This window comes from Anoplophora glabripennis, unplaced genomic scaffold (genome assembly GCF_000390285.2).
Source record: "Anoplophora glabripennis isolate ALB-LARVAE unplaced genomic scaffold, Agla_2.0 scaffold71, whole genome shotgun sequence".
Taxonomy (NCBI): domain Eukaryota; kingdom Metazoa; phylum Arthropoda; class Insecta; order Coleoptera; family Cerambycidae; genus Anoplophora; species Anoplophora glabripennis.
In genome coordinates, this window is record NW_019416239.1 from 267,244 (window position 1) to 288,261 (window position 21,018).

Genomic DNA, 21,018 nt, shown 5'->3' on the forward strand with positions numbered 1-21,018 from the left:
AGAGGGCAAAAATTGGCCATGAAAGTGTTCTTCTTTTTTCAATATCACCTCAAATAAGGCTGGAATGAAACAAAAACGGATTTCCAAAATTTCGTTTTTTTTTTCAAATATTTCGAAAACATCTGGTTAGCCTTGATTTTTTAGATGCATAATGTTGGTCCCCTGATTACGCAACTTTGCCCTCATTTAAGCTACTTCGTACCTATTACCGCTTCCAAGATCCCTATAGTGAGAAGCGAATTTGTAACAGCCTGTATATGACTTTTCCATATTAATTTCGTCGTAAAATTTAATGATAAAATTTGACTCATTTTTTAAAGGACATCCTGAATAAATGTCATATAAATTATCATACATTTTTCCATGTTTTCTGGAGTATAATATCACTTGTACCTACGTACTCATTCCGAAAAAGACAAAGAACGTTCTACATAGCAAAACTGTACCTACTGGATTCTATCCATAAGGTCACTTAAAAGTGATCTCTCAGCAATTTTAATATTTTTTCAAATTCTTTGGTACCCGAAATTACATTTTCAATTACTTGTAACTTGCTGGGATAATCGTAGTGTGAAATCATATATGTATCGAAAGACGCGCGGGACTTTGTTTACACTGATATTTCACGCATCATATACATATACAAAACTATATACTTGGTTCTCAGATCGGATACACGCAGTTGATCCTTCAACTGAAAATAGATCGTAAATTACTTTATAATTGGAAAAATATTGAATTTTATTTTAATTCACTGAGATATTAATCCAAACTTCTAGTAAACAAAATAGTGAACCCCTTTTCAAAAATTAGAAATATTCTCGGTCACTTTCATTCTGATTCCAGAAAAATGATAAAAAAAAACATATAACAAATCTATAACTTTATTAGTAGTAACCAAAAAATTCATAAAAATAATACTCTAATAAACGTATGATATACTACGTATTTATTAATTTATTTATGCAGAATAGTATCAAACCCCAAAAATGGATTTTACACTTGAAAATAATAAGAAAAACTCAAATGTTGTTATGGGATTTTCATTTGTTTTTAACAGCGTAATTACAAATTTTAAATCAGAATATGTCATGTTCGAAGTTCAAATGTAGGATATTTGTCAGTGTCATTTTATGTTGCAATATTTGATTACACCTTTCTACGATCAAAATGTTACAAAACGCCAAGAACTTATTCAAATTTAGAGTATGCAAATATGGTGTTTGTTTATGGTTTTTGTAATAGGAATGCTAATGTTGCTGTCTGTTGAAGGATTTGTCAACGGTTTTCACATCACAGACGTCCTGATAAAAATTGATAAAAATGTATTTATCAATTTTCAACATACTGTGCGAAGTCGCAAAACTTCCCAGTACTATAAGTTCAGTAAACATGTGAATTTATTTGTAAAAATTTGCGGAAGTTTTGATATAAGGTGATTATATGTACATATTTTGAATTTTTTTCCAATTTTCTGTTTTGCCACCTCGTATCCTTTGCCGCTGGCGCCGCTATTCAAAGAAAAAAGTGACCTGAAACCAATTTTTGTATATATCTTGTTCCTGGTTGATTTTACAACAAAAATTATTTATTAGATTAAACTACACAATTTTCTCTACAAAATGGATCTCTCTCATTTTTTTCATAAAACTAACGTTTTCACGTACGATAATTACGAAGTTTACCAAGTACGTAACCTAAAAGACAATACGCAATTAATGTGTTAATGTGTTGCTCGGGTGCAACAGTTGACGACGTCGTCTGTTTTCAACCAGAGCAATCTAAAATTTCTTAATGTGTTGCAAAAAATCCTAATCTTCATGAAGTTATAAAAGTATTTAAAGAAAAAGATACTGAAAAAGAAAATGTAGCTAAAGCTGGAGAATACTTTCTTCCCTGACTTTATGACTATAATAAAAAGGAATTTATACCTCTGAACACTTATAGGCACCAATGCTTCATAAAATCAGCATACAAGAATAAATTTAACATCGCTTCATTGCCTCCTACAGAAGCAGCAGGAAGACAACATTCGTTTCGAACATTTCATCAGGTACAGCAATGGATTGGTAAAGAAAAACCTGCAGATAAATGGGGATGGAAGCAAAACTAAAATGGTCTTGTCCATCTGACTACACTCCAAGACCCTGCTCCAGAAGTTCTTCTTAACTAATTTCTTGTAAATGCAAGAAAGGATATCGGAGAGCATGAGGATGGAGGAAAACAGAGCTCAACCGTTCTATAATTTGCTCAAACTGTGACAACAGATGTGATAGCATGCCTCAAGCATTGGAAGATGGTGATTACGATGAAGACATTGATACGATCTTGGAACCACTGTGTAATGAAATCGATACAGAAAGTAGAGAAGAAGAATTGATCCCACATGTCTCTGAGACTTCGTTGTCTTCAACTATCAAAAACAACGATAAATCTGGTCCCACAGGGGTATCAAAGCGAAAGAAGTTATTGTAATTTTCATTAATCAATTAATGTGTGGATTAGGCCTACTGGGGAAACCATAGAAAAAAACGCGCCATATAGTCTGGTGGTGTGGAAAGTTCTCATTGCACGTTAAATGGTGACTTTTTTAGTTTCCTATCGAAAACGGGTCGGTTTTATGAAAAAAATTATTAGAGCCTATTTTGTAACACATTTCCTGGTTTTTAATTTGTTACATAACTACTTTTGCTGTAAAAGCAACGAGTAACGAGATATTTTAAAAAAATTTGAAATGAGAAGCCCAAAATACGTAAAATTGAAAAGTTTTCCAGCTAATGGTAATTTACAGCACGTAATTATTGGACTACTACTATAAAATCTGAACGAGCTCATCGACAACATTTATATGAAGTAGAAAATATTCTGGGTCTCCTAGAAGAGCTCATGAAGAATTGCTACTCACTTGGGCATTCCACAAAAAATAGTACCTAATAAAAATTCTCCACACCACTAGATTATTGTTTATGGGGCTGGTTCAAAAATGATGTGTACAAAGTTAGAGTGGACACTCGGGAGGCATTAATTCGACGTATGATCAATACTGCAGCATTTATTAAAGAAAGACATGCAATGATCAGGAGAGCTACAGATGCCCAAAGTATTTAGACGTCAATGGAGATATATTTTGAATATATAATCAAATAATGCTGTGATCAATAGAATATCAATAAACTATTTTTTTGTATTCAAATGTATGTCATAGCTTGAAAACAAATGAAAATAGCGTAACAACATTTGAGTTTTTTCTAGTTATTTTGACGTGTAGAAACCATTTCTATAGTTTGGCGCTATTCTCCCGACTCACCCTGTATAAAACCGTTGTGTCTATGACTAGTTTTAAATTTTCCATTATCATAATTTACCGATGGAGACTAACATCAAACTACTAAGACTATCGATAAAACAGAACACTGACTTTTTCATTAACACTAACATTTCCACCATATTACTGAATTCACAGATAAGACTATTTAACGATAGCTCCTTATTCCACCATGTTCCCCGGATTTGTAAATAAATCCAGCAATCCCCGTTTAACAATCTGAAAATGTGTTAGGAAGGTATTTGCACACATTTTCTGTTCGATTTGATGATCCGAAGTGCGAACTTGGGATATCCTCGAGATAATGCAGTTTCACCCCGGTATGCAAAAAGTTTGAAGATTTGGACGGGCAGATTGTATTTCACGAAGTTCTTGTACTTTGCACCGCGTTATCCGAGCAGCGATAAAATTCTTATAAGTTTCAGTTTTCGTCGTAGAAAGAGATTTCGTCGTGAAATTTTCAAAACAAAGCAGAATTCAAAGTTGTATAATGGAATATTGACGACTGTTTAACGAGTACCTAAAAGTATTTATGGACTTTATTTTTAACTAATTGTAAATTATAAATTCGATGAGTTAAGCTGTCTCGGCACCCTCCAGAAAAGCATAAATTACTGAAAAACTTTCAGAATATACTGTACTGGAACATATTAATTCAAATTAGTAGAGTACAAATTCAGTTTAAGTTAGAATAAAAGCCGGTACAGAATAGTAATAAACACATTAAGGAACAAGAAGTATTATGTTTTTAATTTAATTTTGAATATTTTTATATTTATTTGAAGATTATTTTTATTTGAATATTGTTATTTGGATATTATTAGTTGGGCGCCAATAAATTTTTGTGTTTAAATTGAATATTTACTTTGTTGTAATTGTTTACTTCTGTATAGAGCCAGACTCTCAACTACAGGGTGTGTTTTTTTTTTTTAGTTCTTTGTTGTCTGATTTTACTTGGAAGTATTTTAAAATGAAAATTATCTTTAAAGTTTCACAAATATCGATATATGTATTACCATTTTAAGATGGAACTTTATAATTAACAAAATTTTATACTTAAACTAAATAACAAAATTACACAAAATTCCCCTTTTTAATCAATAATTGGAATACTACGATTTGATATTTTAAGTCGACTTATTGAGTTTTATTTTCAAAATGAAATTTGTTCCTTGTTGTTACGTTGGTTTCTTGCCTAAAATCTGGATCGATGATGGCTACCTGCTGGTCACATGGGTCGTTGCAGCGTCGCGTCGTCTAGAACTTTGTACGTGACTTGCAAATACTTTGCTTTTACCACTTCACTACACTTGAATGAATGATTGAATTGACCAATTTTTATTTAAATCACAATATTTACTTGTTCAAATTTATAGTGTTGCACTTTAGGTCACTGCTCGTTGGATGAAACACTTTTATGAATATTGGCAATGTATGATTACCAATGACAGTTGACATTACTCATTGTGACTGACGTTTCACGTTTCAGATGACTGGATAGGTAATTTTCACAAATTTATTGATTTTTATTGATGTTCACTTGTTATTTCAGGTACCAAACTAACGATGTTTATGCCTTGAAAACTTATGAAATACTGACAACTGCGAGCCCGATTTTTGCTTTTATTGAACATAAAACAAATGAAGTATTGCTATGGATGTCACAGTTTTCTGCATCTTTCGACATCAGTAACTTCTTTCTACGTTAACTGTGAAACTTTCAACAAATTTTACTGAAATTTAGAAATTTTGGTTAAATTAGGCTTTATAGCTTAATTGTATGTCTGTATGTCTATTCACCACTGTCTTTAACATTTACCCGTTTCACATTTCTAATAGTCTTTTCCCTGTTTATGACACATAACTATTGGAATTGTTTAGGTCTGTCGAGCCATAGAAAACTTTTAAAGTTTACACACAAATTTTAAGTTGAGTTGGAATGTCAATACAGTACCTGTATGATGTTAAAAAAGTCTTTTGCACACTCATGTCACTGAATTACCTCAATATTCCCCAAAAATTTCAAATATAGCAAATATCAACAATAAATTCCCTATCAAAGAGATTAAGTTAGTGTATCAGTAAATATTTCATTAGCATTTTGAAGTTAATCTAAAAAATAAGTGGGAAACAAATCTCACTAACGGTACACGCAAAAAACACTAAATTTTAGAATAATTTGGAAAAATAGTTGTAAAAACTGTACAAAAGTCATAAGAATAGTATTTATGTAAGAAAATAGTTACTTACTTTTGAGAAGTGAAAGAAAAGGCAGGAAAATTCGATACTAAAATGTAATGAAGTCATTTACATTGAAAAGAAAATGCATAAAAAGAACTAATAACAGATGTAAGGACAGATTGAGCATAGTGGAAGAATTTTCCATAAAAAGTTTCCATACAATATAACATTCTAGAAAAATCTTCGATATTCATTTGTTTGTACAAAATCTATTTAAAAACTAATTTCAAAGAAAAGCACATCTAAATGTCTAAATAAAATCTACCACAGAATAAATCGAAAATGATTTTGAAACTGTTAGTTTCACAAATAAGAAATGTACCTAAGAACTTTCTATTACAAATAGAATTTAAAAAACAATGTAGGTAATTATTAACTTTAGAAAATTCAGTGGCATGGTAATTTGCGCCTTACTACTCCTTAGAAAATAAGAAAGTTTTACGCCAATGTTTTTTTGTTTTTAAGGATTTTATTGTATTTACAATTGTACATTCCGATAAATGTTTTGTTTTTATGAAACGGACAATCTTAGTTGTTTTATTAATAGTAATACTAATAGTAAATTCTTTAGTGGCGTCTAAGTTCTGACGTTCTTAGTGACATTGTCTCCCGGTTTCTTTGCCGCTGTTCCACAAGAATATTGATATTGCAGTGTTTTAAAGAAGCTTGATGCAATATAGCACACCAAATGTAGTAAAACTGCCTCAATTATTTGAGAGGGTATTATATTTACTTTTCTTTGTTGTTGTAGCCGCTTCTGAAGTCTGAAAGGTTAAAACTGGGACGCCCTTTATATCGATAATTCTAAACTCTGGAAAAGAATAGTGGATATTTTTTAAGTGCAAATAACTTAGTGGATATATAGAAAAGAATCGTTATTTAGGAGGTTACTTATATTTCGATAAGGTATCTTGTAAAAATTAGCTTCATTTGGCTACAAAACTAATTAAAATCGTTTTAGTTCAAAGAGGCATTCTTAAAGGGCAGTAAAAAAATTACGAGTTGACGAAATGAGCAAAAAGAAGAAAAGTTATGTTTTTGTCACGCTTACTATAACCACGAAATTTAGTAATAATCGATATACGACAAGCAATAGTTTCCACAAAAAACGAATTTATAAACAGTAGGTATATTTAATGAATCTTTATTTATCTTCCATATCTGCCTCTATGTGGCGGTTGCATACAACAGCGTTTTCCGGCTCCGGCAAAATGTGATGTGATATTTGCTGGCTGTTTACACAATATGAAACAGCCAAAGGCAGATTGAAAAAGCTTTTCGGCAAATTCCCATGCAAACGTATTACACTAATGAAATATTTTTCCTGGGCCACATATTGCAACAATATAGAGGCAAATATGTAGCGAGATAGTACCGTAGATATTTTTGGAATGTTTCCGCTTCATACATTTTGTTTCTACGTATCAAACATGAAAGAACTGAATCTTTTGTTACGAGAGTATTTTATACAAAACCAGGGAGTGAATTCTAAAATTTGCTGTTGTGTTTTGAAAAAGCATAATTTTGATGACCAAAATTCAATTACATTTACAATGCATAATTACATTTTCTTATTCTATTTCATCAAAGTTTTTTAAAATCCAGTGTGCACTGTGTTCAGAACTATGTAAATTTTTAATCAAATCTATTTAAAATAGAGGAATCACTTCAATCATGTTATGTCTGTGCCAATCGTTGAATAAAAAGTTACTTGTTACTCCATGGTGTAAACTATAACCAATAGAAACGGCCATCACTTATGTGAAAACCTACAATACAGTGGATGTAATCCAAACAAAAAAACATATATATATATTTTTTATTCCGCTGACGAATCATAAGGTTTAATAATAATTGCTTATGTCTAATATGTTCATCTGCTTTTAAAGTTTCTAAAGAATATGCTGTAAAAGATGAAAATTTCCATATTCTTTGATTTTTTTATTTAATTTATCGGAAAACAAGTTTTTCGGAAACAAGGTAAATCTATTCCTTAATCCCATGTATTTTTTATGAATTATTGAATTTTTAGTAATAAAATCAGTTCCTTTTTCAAACATCAATAACAAGTTTTCAACGCTTTAACAAAAGCATTTTTTCGGTTAATTTAATATAAACTTACTTCGATTATAATTATATTTTTTGTGTAGTTCTAATTCCTAAACTTCCGCAAAGTAAGTCATTTGATGCGGCAATTTGATTATGAAGTACTTTGTGGATATCTATTTTTTTTTCACAAAATGATGGAATATCAGAAAACAACAAAATACGTGGTTAAATATGTTAAGTAAATTTTATAACAAATTACGCAAAAATACGGGAAATAGTCATATTAGAAGCTTTCATATCGTTTACATTGGCAGTTCTGTTATGTTGGTAGTGCCAACAATATTTTAAATGTAAATTTACAATTGTATATACATCTACATTTGAATATTGTTAATAATTAGTGGTTTATTCATAAACATCCTGAGCTTAAGAAAATAATCTGGCCATGGCAAATCACAATTATGTGATATTAACAGTTCAACGAAGAGTTCACCCATCCTGCTAGAACCAATAACACAGGTCAACGAGGGTCAAGAAACAGACACACTAATATGCATTCCCGAAGGATTTTGGTGCGCTGAATCCGAATCTGGCCGCAGAATTGCTCTATCACTTCAGGTTTTTGAGATATCCTAACCTAAAAGTGCAAAAACACTGTTTTTCGTTATATTTGAGGTTATGTAGTAATGCCATCTATTCTTTTTTCAAAAAAAATAATACATATAGTTTAAAAGTATAAGGCTCCCTTTTTCGAATGCCGTTGAGTTTTCTCAAATATCTTTTTTTTTTCGTTGAGATTTCACATGTTGAAATTTCTAAGTTTATCAGTTTCTTAATATGCGAAATAGTCAATTGAAATGTTAACATTTTTTTGAGCTTAGCGTGCAAAAGTCAGAGCACCCAATTTTATTTTTTAGATGTCAAGAGGGGGTTAGTATAAAGTTAAATCCATGTTTGTGGGGTCGCAACTCTTGTGCATCGGCCGCCATCTTGTAAAAAGGGCTGCGAATGGTTTTTATACTACTACTTACTATATCGGGCAAACTATTCGTCACACAGAAAATTTGTGAAGACATTTTTTGTTGCAAATTAAATTCTCTACAATTCGATTACTTTTAGTCGTAGAATCAAAAATAACAAAGTTATTAACGAAAATAGATAAAAATTTGGGAACGAATTTTCTTTTGGTCGTTATAACTTTTTTCTGGTCATTTTACAAAAAAATTACATCAGAGCATTTTGATAAAGGGGTTTTCAAGGAATAATTTCCATTACAAACTATTTTCAAATTTTATTTATTTATTAGGGTTTTACAGCGATGCGAAACTTACACTATTCTCCAGTACTGGTAAGTATACATTAATATGAATGATTAGGCATAGGAGATGTCCTTCAAAGTTTTCTTCCAGTTGCGCTACCACGTGCGTGCGTGACGTATTTAATTGTGAAAAGTATTTTGAGTTTTGTGGACACTATTTTGAATTTTGTGGACGAGAGGTTCGCTCCGCTCTTGCTGCATCCCAATCGTTCGACTCAGTCACTATTGTCGCCAAAGATATCAACATTCTTGTCTTGCTCACGGCAGTTGGAAGAACACATTAAGAATTTAATTTGCAACAAAAAATGTCTTTACAAATTTTCTGTGCGACGAATAGTTTGCCCGATATAGTAAATAGTAGTATAAAAACCATTCGCAGCCCTTTTTACAAGATGGCGGCCGATGCACAAGGGTTGCGACCCCACAAACATGGATTTAACTTTACACTAACCCCTTCTTGACATCCAAAATATAAAATTGCATGCTCTGACTTTTGCAACCCCAAATGTAACTTTTCAATGGACTAAAAATCTACTAAGGATCCCTTAGACGTCAAACAGTTGATTGCAGTTCAGAAACTTCATACTCAGTTCAATACATACGAACTCAAACTCACAAACTCCAAATTCACAAACCCACAAACCCCAAACCCACAATCCCTAAACCCATAAAAGCCGAACCTTTAAACTCTAAGCTTACAAACCCCAAGCCCACCAACTCCAAACCTACAAATCGTATGGGTATGAAGTTTCTGAATTTTTCTCTATGATTCTGAATTTAAAAAATATCTCAGGAGCGTCATTTCACAGTCGATAAACGAATATTTTTTGCTGGATTAAAGTCGTTGTGGTGATGCAAGTGCGTTGAAGTCAAGAAAACATAATATTACTAAAAAATTTATTTTGTTTCATTTATTGTACAAAAATGTATATTTCTATTGACCCTCGTACTATCGCATGTCTCGAATAAACGTTGAATGTGATTCTCTTCCAACCATTTTCATGCAAAATCATTTTTGTGTTATTTCGGCGTAAAATTTAACACAAAATTTTTTACTGTTATATTTCAATAGCGGGTACGACACAATACGCCGCCTTAGACGAGAATACAGTCACGGTATCAGTTCCCCGGTGTATTTTTTTCACTTTCCTGCCTTCCTAATACAGTTCATTCGACACTCACCTTTAGCCACCGGTGAGACGGCGATAAAGTTGACTAGGGCGGCTCCGGTTCCGTGGCCCATCAATGTCACCCTCTCGGGATCGCCTCCGAAGGCGGGGAGGTTCTCCCGGAGCCAGTGCAGCCCGGCAACCAGATCCATTAGCCCGAAATTCCCCTGCGCACTACCCTTGGTGCCGGTTTTAAGAAATCCTGCAAAAAAGAAACAATGTCAGTTAGGTGGGACGGCTGGCAACTCCCGGAATAGAGTGCTTGCGGGACTAGTTTGGCGGGGCTGTTTTTGCTGGGGGAGCATTTAATCCGGGAGCAACGAGGCGCTAATATGTGTTTTGGCGAAATTTATTTCCACTTAGTTCGCCGCGCACCGACAAAAAAGGCGGAATAATCGGAAAAAATTGAGGGAGGCTCATTGTTTCGTATTTAAGAGTTAACGACTGCATGAAGTCAAGGAATAATGGTACTAAAGAACGCCTGGATAACTGAAAAACAAGTCTCATTGGTTCCTATGTAGGATTTTAGTATTGAAAATATTTCTGGGCGCGTGGGTATGAGAACTGCCTCTTAGTAAACGACGACGACATGCGACATGCTGGCCTTGCAAGGGTCACGAATACCCGAATATTAGAATGTGTTGATTGCCCGCCCGCAAGATTACAGACGATGTTTAATTGTTTTACGAAAGGAATAAAACCATAAATACAATGACTGTGAAGTAGCCTAGATGTGATGCTAGCTAGACTATAAAACTCATTTCTTACATCTTTGTGTTCATAAGACCTTCATACCTAAATATTTACTCAAAAATTATAATAGGTTCGTTCCAACAAGGAATTCAGAATTGATCCAGAATCAGTAATGAATTATTGTGTACGCATGCGCTCGATAAGTACTGATTATGAACCAGTCCTGGAAATCGTGTTGGAACGGTTTATTATCATATATCTGTCGTCTGTCAAGTTAATTGAATGCTTAAGAATATAGAAATCCTCTTCTTCGCTCCGCTCGGAAGCCGGAAAATCCTCATCTAGATCACTCACAAAATATAGAGGTTATAAGTATAATAACTCTATGGATTTGTGTATTCAATGCTCATGCTCCAAAAAAAGTTCTTCCAGTTCCTGCTCAGAACCAGGTACCGATTTCACCGGTTCTGAATCAGTTCAGAACTAGAAACGTTGTAAGTACTACTACCAGAATCAGTTCTATATCTGTTGGAACGCGAATTTCGTTCTGCGCAATCTCCATCTGGTTCTGAACCAATTCTCTTGCCTGTTGGAACGAAGCTAATTATATTTATTTTTAATCTTTCTTTGATTTTCTACCTGCATTTATTTCCATCACCATGTGATTTTATTAATACATTTGATTGTACAATTCTGTATTTTGTATTGTGGGAATTTATTATTATAGTTACTGTAAATCGCTATGTAGGTACTTAGGAATAAAATTAACTCTGTTTTAACGTTAACTTTCTACCTTTTCTTTTAATTTTTGAAATTTCAAATCTCATCGGCCACAAACGACTTATATGTAAATCCTAACCACCATTCAGTGCAAGGATGAGGGAAAACTGGAAAACTTCTGTAGTTAGGGAAAATATTAAATATGTAACAAAATAAATTCAGCAAATAATTCTTAAATCTAGATATATACTGTTATGTTTTTGAATATAAGGATGTCATGTAATTTTAATTTAATTTTGAATGTTTTTAAATTTTGTCCAGGCGCCAATAAGATCTGGCCTTATAATGTTGAGATCTAGCTCGCTCTCTCTCTCTCTCTCTCAGGGTATGCTTCCCTTTGTTATTATTTTAATATTTGTAGGAAATGAAAATTCTTGTTTTTAACACAAATTAACAAATATATTACATATGAAATTTTATGACAGTTACAAAATTTTAGGATCTTATGTCTACTTTAATCCACTTTAATTTACTTTAATTTAGAGGTGAAAATTTTATAGTCGACTTTTGTTATGGTAAAGGGAAATTACGAATTCGTACGATTCATATTTGAGTTTGTTAAAAAATTTTAAATTGGCCAATTTATTTTTGCTGTAACTCACATTTGCGCATGGATGTAACGTTGGTCCTATATCCGTCTTCTAGTTGGGATGACCTCGTTCTGGGTTGTTGTTGAAGGATGATCTGGATACACAAATTTTATACCACGTACTTATACTTCCAATGGTAGATTGTCGGTGCACTTTCTCGTAGCACTTCACTATTGTTCGTTGGCAATTTATTCCATACACTTTTGATTAAAACACTATCTAATTCCCATTACATAAACTCCAGTGAACGTTTGTACAATTGGGAAAATTATGACTGATGGAAATTTTTACAATTTTGACAGTTGTCAAAATATCAGTGACTTACTTGAGATCTGGTAATTACTTAGATAATTATTTAAACTTTTGATTATCTTTTGTTTTTTTTTTTCAGGAAAACTGAACGATGTTAACTGTTCGACGTATTATGGAAGACTGGCTACCTAGAAGCCTTACAATAGTTTTTATAAATGAATAACAAAAGAGTATGTTGTCATGGAGACATCAATTTGAAATTTCATGAAATTTTTACTTTGAAATTGTGCCTTTATGTATGACTTATGTAACACGACACTGATATATTTGATTTCTACAAATTTTTCTGAAAATTTACATACCTACATCTTTTCATTACGTTCAGATTTGAGGTTATTATAGATTTTAGCTATTTTATCGAAATTTGTGCAAATTCCGTTATTAGGCTTAATTCTATGCCACTAGTCTTGTTTCTCAACACTTATCCTACGTTAATTTCACTATTTTACACAGTTTTATGATATACAAATCGACTAATAATGAAATTAATTCAAGTAGGTACATCGTTCCTTGACATCTAGTACTGTTTTTACACTATTTGGAATGTACATTAGGATGCAAATACAGTCTTGGATGCACAGAGTGTTTTTAACACAATACAAGTCATTTTACACATGAAGAATATCATTTACACAATCAATTTTTACATAATGTCACGTCATGGGTTTGACATTTCGAAAATCGCTCTCAGAGTCATATACAGAACTTTAATTTTGATTCCACTCATAAATATAGATTAAAGGTATGCTGAATTTTAATTATAGTCTTTGTTAAATACAAGGTTTTTATTTATAAGTGCAACGATAAATTGTTGTCCGATAAATCTATCTGTCAAAATCATGATTCTTTAAATTTCCCTAGACAAGTGCTTCTATCTGGTGAAAATCTTTACAGAATTGTACTATGTGATACATTTTAATTTTCCAGTATATATATCCTTGCATTTATTAAACTATTTAACTGAAAATTTTATATTATTAACTTTATTTTGACATATGGATTTGATCCTGTAGCGATTTTACATTTTTATGTATAAAACTTATGCTATATGCTAAATTATATTTTTCATTCCACAAATATTTAGTGTAACACATCCCTGTTAGAGTTCTATATTTCTACGTTATAATTTTGAGAATTTTACTATATGAGTACTTGGTTATCGTTATTGGCCCAGATATCATAACACTATATATATATAGTTATACACCGTTTTGAGATATACAGTGTGTCTCAAAATGACGGAACAAAATTCATATTTTTTTCCAGTTCGGATTTTAAAAAATCGCTGAAACAGATCAATTAGTAAATAGAAATTGTCTCTTTTCTGCAATATTTTCTATTTTTTGAGCCATGTTTGACAGACCTATAACATTAACGACATTTTTTTTAATGCGACGCTTTATATTTTATAGTATAAAGACGAATTCAGCGATGTAAGGTTATACCTAGTTTTTTGTCATAGTTGTCAGAGAATGGAGGAATTAAATGAAAACAACAGTTCAGTACTACTGTTTATTTTATTACAAAGCAAATGTTCAAAGTGGCCTCCATTAATCATTGCACAATTCGGTGATCAAAGTTATCAATTACGTTTTGAATAATATTTGGCGTTATCTTTCGAACTTTTTCTCTGATACGCTTTTCCAGTCCTTCGATAGTGTCTGGTCTATTCATATACACTTTGCTTTTTAGATGACCCCACAAAAAAATCTAGTGGGGTTAAGTCAGGGAAGAGTGGTGGCCATTCAAGCGGACCTCTTCTGTCTATCCATCGATTTGAGAAAACTTCATTAAGGTAATTTCTTACATCGAGGCGAAAATGTGGAGGGGCACCATTTTGTTGGAACCAGACATCACCAGCATGCATATCGTGCTCATTAGGGTTAAGAAAAATTAATTCCAGGACTGGTATCAGCTAAAAACGCAAAAAAATCCCTCAAAGAAATAAGGTCCCAGTATGCGATTTCCTACAATTCCATCCCAGACAATCACTTTTTCGGTCGTTGTGTATGTTTTTCTTGCTTCCAATGCAGATTTTCTGGGCTCCAAAACCTAGTATTTTGCCTGTTCACGGTTTCATTTAAGCAAAAAGTTTCTTCGTCAGTGAAAATTATGTGATTTTTAAGTTAGGTTGCCTTTCAAATAAATTTCTAATTTCTTCCTGTAATCTTCTGTCTGTGTCATCTGCCCATAATTGTACTTGTAAGAACTTTGTAAGGATGCCACTTTTGAGACATCAGAGTTCTGTGAACTGAGGACTTCTGCAAGTTGAAGTTGGCTAAGATAGATCTAATGGAAAAGTGAGGATTTTCAGTAACGGCGAGCATCATATTTTGACGGTCATTTTTGCTTACCGTTCTTTGCCTTCCTGATCAAAATAAATCTTTTATACTATAGTGGTTTCTTCAAACTTTCTGGATACTTTACTTATTGCAGCTCGACTAATTCTCTGGTCTGGATACTTATAGTGAAATAAGTCACATACCTCCTATTGACTACGATTTTATCTCCGCATCAAATCATAATTAACACAATTCTCTGTTTTTCGCTTAAACAGGCAACCATTTTTCAAAATATTCACGTTATACCTGAGGTATCCTGATGAAATTTATTTTTATCGATGTTTTTTTTTTGAGAAAAGAAAGCTTTAAAATAAGTAGAACAAGATTAATAAAGAGTAGGTACGTTTTTTAAAGAGCAGAAGAAACTGTTGTTTAAAATAGTCATAAAGCCAATTTTTTACATTTTTTTGACAACTATGACAAAAGAATAACCTTATATCGCTGAATTCGTCTTATACTATAAAACTTACTAATTGACCTGTTTCAGCGATTTTTTTAAATTTCAACTGGAAAAAATATTAATTTTGTTCCATCATTTTGGTATATCAGAAAAGAAGTTGTTATATAAAAGCACTACGTAGCTGGACGACTGTAGTGTATATTAAAAAGGCATTTTAAGTTTTTATAATTTATTCAATAGGATATTATACAGGGTGATTCACAACTTATCCAAAAAAATTTGGGAATAGATGCGGCATGAGAAATGGAGTTAATAACGTAAAAAATTTTTTGTAAAATCCTTAGTTTCCGAGAAAAAAATTATAGTACATTCAACCACTACATAGCTGGACAACTGTACTCTCTAGCGTCATTCGCAATACGCGTGGCGAGCCATGTGACTCCTAATACTGAAATCCGTCGTTGCGGTAGTTTTTACCTGTTATCTGNTATTTATACTATAAAACTTACTAATTGACCTGTTTCAACGATTTTTTTAAATTTCAACTGGAAAAAATATGAATTTTGTTCCATCATTTTGGTATATATCAGAAAAGAAGTTGTTATATAAAAGCACTACGTAGCTGGATGACTGTAGTGTATATTAAAATGCATTTTAAGTTTTTATAATTTATTCAATAGGATATTATATAGGATATTCAATATAGCATCAAACGTATAATTTTTTAGGTTTTCGAGGGTGTACATTACGAATTAATTATGCGTTTTGTAATATTTCCAGGCAAATATGTTTTCTTTTTTACTTTGAATATTAAAAAATAAAAATGAGTAATAATGAAATTAAAAATTTAAATTTGATGACAATAGGAAAGCAATTTTCGGGAGCTGCAAAGTTATAATAAAAATAAAATTTTATTTCAATATATTTTTTTTTATAATTAAAAAACAACTTTTTTTATTATTATTTTTTAAAAATTTTATTGGACTTCCATATCTAGGTTTCTTATGTAAAATTGCTTCATCGCTGTCGCAAAAAAAATTCAAACAGATTTTTCAATAAATTATTAAAAAGTACATGATTAATTCGTAAAATACACCCTTGAAAACCTATACAATGAAGCGTTTGATGCTCATAAATATTCAAACCTCGGAAAACTATATAAGATTTCCCAAGAATTTTCGGCATTTTTTTTCTCTAATTCACTTTTGTTATTTAAAAATGAATTGTTTGTTTTAACTCAAAAACATTAATTTTCACATCTGTACTTCATTTAAAAAATATAGGTACGTGAAAACTATTGGGAAAATCGAAATTTTTCATTTGTAGAAATTTGTATTTTGTAGAAAATTTAATTTTGAACAACTTTTATTTCAAACCTTTTTCGAAAAAAAGCATCTTCATTGAGATGAGGGTTGCTTTCGCTGTACAGCAAGAATAAAACGCTCTCTCAACGGTAATAATAAAGTATTTTATTGAAAACTAATGTATAGAAAACTTGTATAGGAAAAGACGTGTTGACGGGGTGAGTGTTCGTTGGAGAGTCCCTGTGTGTGGAGTAGGTCGTAGNGAAATTTAAGATTTAAATTTGATTATAGGACAATAGGAAAGGAATTTTCTGGAGCTACAAATATAAAATTTTATATCAATATATTTGTTTTGTTTATTGATAATAATTAAAAAACAACTTTTTTGATTATTATTTTTAACAATTTTTTATGGACTTTCATATCTGTTTCTTATAAAACTGCTTCACCGCTGTCGCAAAAAAATTTCAAAGAAAACAGATTTTTCAGGAAAATATTAAAAAGCACACGATTAATTCGTAATGTATACAATCGAAAACCTATAAAATGATACGTCTGATGCTCATAAATCTTCAGACCTCAGAATCTATATAAGAATTTTCCACAATTTTCTTTTCTCTAATTCACTTTTGTTATATAAAAGCGAATTTGACCATTATTTTGACACCAAAACAATAATTTTCACATAATCTGTACTTCATTTAAAAACTATACGGGAAACTATTGCGAAAATCGAAATTTTTCATAGTAGCAATTTTGTAGAAAATTTTTATATAAAACTTTTTTTCGAAAAAAAAGCATCTTCAATGAGATATTGGCAGTTTTTGTTCAATAAACGTAAAAATCTTCTACAGGGTGTTTCAATTAAAACGTCCCACCTGGAAAATATCGGTATTAAAAAAAATAAACCTGAGACACGTCGATTATCTTCTCAAGGGGGGTACATGATGCCGTAAGTTTTGGTGTCTTGGAAGCTACCCCTTAGGCAGAGGCGTAAAATACCCTTAAACTTTAAATGGCACCCTATGTTGAGTGACACCTCATTTTAAAGCTTTTGCAATTCTGTTTTTTATCAGTATAACATTTTATAATTTTGAATAAAATAAAATATTAGAACCTTCTAGTAACACTGAAATATTAATTAAAATTAAGTTGAGACTAAATGCAATAAAGATTTTTCGTATTTGCTTCATTTATGGGGTACTTACTAATTAATAAATTGACCAATAACATAATTTTCGTCGTAAAACGTTAACGCGATTTATTAATTTCCATTCCATATAATAATAACTAACATCGACTTTACTAAGAATGAATTTCAATTAGTCGAACTTAACAAAGCTCAAAATATCGAGCTCCAGCAATAATAAGTTTCCCGAACTTAACTCCCATTGTATTTGTTCTCTGGAAATTACTTTTCAATTATTCAGAAAACAATTACTGGTACATTTTAATTCATTTANCCTTTTTCGAAAAAAAGCATCTTCATTGAGATGAGGGTTGCTTTCGCTGTACAGCAAGAATAAAACGCTCTCTCAACGGTAATAATAAAGTATTTTATTGAAAACTAATGTATAGAAAACTTGTATAGGAAAAGACGTGTTGACGGGGTGAGTGTTCGTTGGAGAGTCCCTGTGTGTGGAGTCGGTCGTAGGTATATGGGTACGCGTCTGGTGGCCGGCGCGGCGCCAGCAGCCCGCCGTAGACCCTTCTTGGAAGGTTGGTGCGTCCGGCGGTGCTCTTGACGTAACGCTTAAAAATGGGTCACTTGCGACATGTGTACCCACAGAGATATTGGCAGTTCTTGGTAAATAAACGCGAGAAATTATATACAGGGTGTTGCAATTAAAACTTCCCTCCTGGAAAATATCGGAATTAAAAAAAAACAAAAAACCTGAGACACGTTGATTTTTTTTTTAAGAAGGACACGTGATGGCGTAAGATTTGGTGTCTTGGAAGCTACCCTTTACGTAGGGGCGTAAAATACTCTTAAATGGCCACCTTGAGTGACATTTCATTTTAAAGGTTTTTCAATTCTGTTTTTTGTCAGTACCTTATAACATTTTACAATTTTGAATAAAATAAAATATAGGAACCTTCTAGTAACACTGTTTTAATTAAAATTAAGTTGAGGCTAAATGCAATAAGGATTTCTTCGTATTTGCCCCATTTATGGGGTACTTACTAATTGAAAAATTGACCAATAACATAATTTTCATCGTAAAACGTTAACGTGATTTATTCATTTCCATTCCATATAATAATAACTAACATCGACTTTACTAAGAATGAATTTCAATTAGTCGAACTTAACAAAGCTCAAAATATCGAGCTCCAGCAATAATAAGTTTCCCGAACTTAACTCCCATTGTATTTGTTCTCTGGAAATTACTTTTCAATTATTCAGAAAACAATTACTGGTACATTTTAATTCATTTAGAAATCAAAAAGCATTTAACTGGAGTGCCTCGGGCGAGCGGCCTCGAAGTTCGGTACGTTCGTCTCCAGGGCCGTGCTCACACCGGATATTGTGTTAAAGTAAAAAACGTCGTCTCTGTCAGAAGAATATGACTTTCCACACTTGACGGTAGAGTAAAATATTTTATCTGACATATTTAATAGGTATATTACGATATTATATTTTAGTACCATAAGGCTGTCCATTATAAATTAGCCACAAAAACAAAAGTATAAAAAAAATCCTAAATTTTTAGGTGATTTTCAACACGCAATAAAAAATTAAATTGAAGCTTGGAATTCCTAGTTCTAACCACAGTTAGACTAAAGATAACGATTAACTCAAAAGTCCCTAAAGAAAAAAATGATTACATGATTTATATTACATTTTCTTTATAAAAACTGAATTTAATTCAGACAAATGTATTTTTGTATTGACAAAAAAATATTTTTTTAAATTTTTTGCAAAATAATTAAATTAGAATATTTTGAACATTTGTAATAAATTTTTTTATTAGTTAAATGCAAATTATAGATAAATTACAATTTATCTTACAACATTAAAATAAACACTAATAAGTTGATTTACTGAGTTAACTAAGACTAATTATACCTACAGGGTGTCCCGGTACTTGATACAAAAAAGTCGAGTACAGATAGATGAGGTCTTCATATAATTTTTTTTCATACCGGCCTTCGTTAACAATTTACGGGTCCAGAAGGTCACCTGGAAATCAAGTCAAGGTCATTTTATTTCCAATTCAAGCCCCTCGGGTGACCTTATAGGGCTAAGCTATCCCCGAATTTAGGTTAAGCGACCACAAAAGCACACATACTTACAGGTTAACATTCGTGAAAGGCCTTTTCTTTACTTTGATCTTGAAATGATCTTGACTTGACCTAAATGTGACTTTGTAGAGATAAGCTATCCCCGAATGCAGTCCCCTCCCCCCGAAAAAAAACCTATATACGCACTGGTTGAAATTCAATACAAGCTTTTTCTTTAGTTTGATCCTGAAATGACCTTGAATTGACTTGAAGGTGACCTTTAAGGTTACGTTATATCCAGATTCAGATTTTGCGAGCCCAAAAACCTTTACACTCATTGGTCAAAATTCAATACAAGTCTTTTCTTCAGTTTGACGTTGAAATGACCTTTACCTGACTTTCAGGTACCTTAGAAGCTAAGCTATCCCCAAATTCAGGTTCAGCGATCCCAAAAGCATTGTACTGGTCAAATTTCATTACATGCCTCAGTTTTTTATTCCATCAACTTGAAACCTCGTGAAGTTTACTCGGGCCTACAGCCAAATTCACATACTTCCCCCCTCTTTATCTCTGAAACTATTCATACGATCACTTTGGACCCATGACAACTTTTGATACATAACATACTGCAATCTCAGCAAAATCGACTGGGACCCATTTTCCATAGATTTTGTGTGGGTCCTTTACTTTGCGCTTCATGCTTACAAAAACGCGTTCAAGTTCATTTGTATTCCATGTTGAATTGCTACTTTGAGCTCTACAAGTATGTGAAGACGATTATTAAATTTGATATTTTTTATACGACCAAATATAAAAATCTAACGTTACGAGATTTTGACTTCGTGTGATCCACAAACTCCTCGTATCAATCTGAACCATGAAATTCCTGCGGATGTGTTAGAGCTTGTGCTGCAGTATGTGCTGTGGCTCCGTTCATCATCGCATTGATTCAAGTGCTCGAAATGTTCGAAAATACAATACCTATGTATGTTTTCAGCCACGAAATTTGAATAATTCCAAATATTTCGAATTTTCACCCCGAAGAATGGCGGTGACAACATTTTTAACATTAAGGCGATGTTTCGCATTGTCTTAGCTGTGTCCTGTACAAATTTAGTTTCGTGCAACTCTCTCGGTTTCAAAAATACAATACCTATGTGTGTTTTCAGCCACGAAATTTGAATAATTCCAAATATTTCGAATTTTCACCTCCAAGAACGGCGGTGACAACATTTTTAACATTAAGGCGATGTTTTGCATCGTATTAGCT

At 32.2% G+C, this 21,018-nt stretch overlaps 1 protein-coding gene across 1 annotated transcript in view; it reads right to left on the reverse strand.

Moving 5' to 3' along the window:
* LOC108917618 (neuroligin-1-like) overlaps positions 1–21,018 on the reverse strand; it is a 289,285-nt gene that overhangs the window by 214,359 nt on the left and 53,908 nt on the right. The window contains exon 3 of the mRNA XM_018724323.1: positions 10,116–10,304. Within this exon, the coding sequence (XP_018579839.1) occupies positions 10,116–10,304 (189 nt within the window). The remainder of the gene's footprint in view (positions 1–10,115; positions 10,305–21,018) is intronic.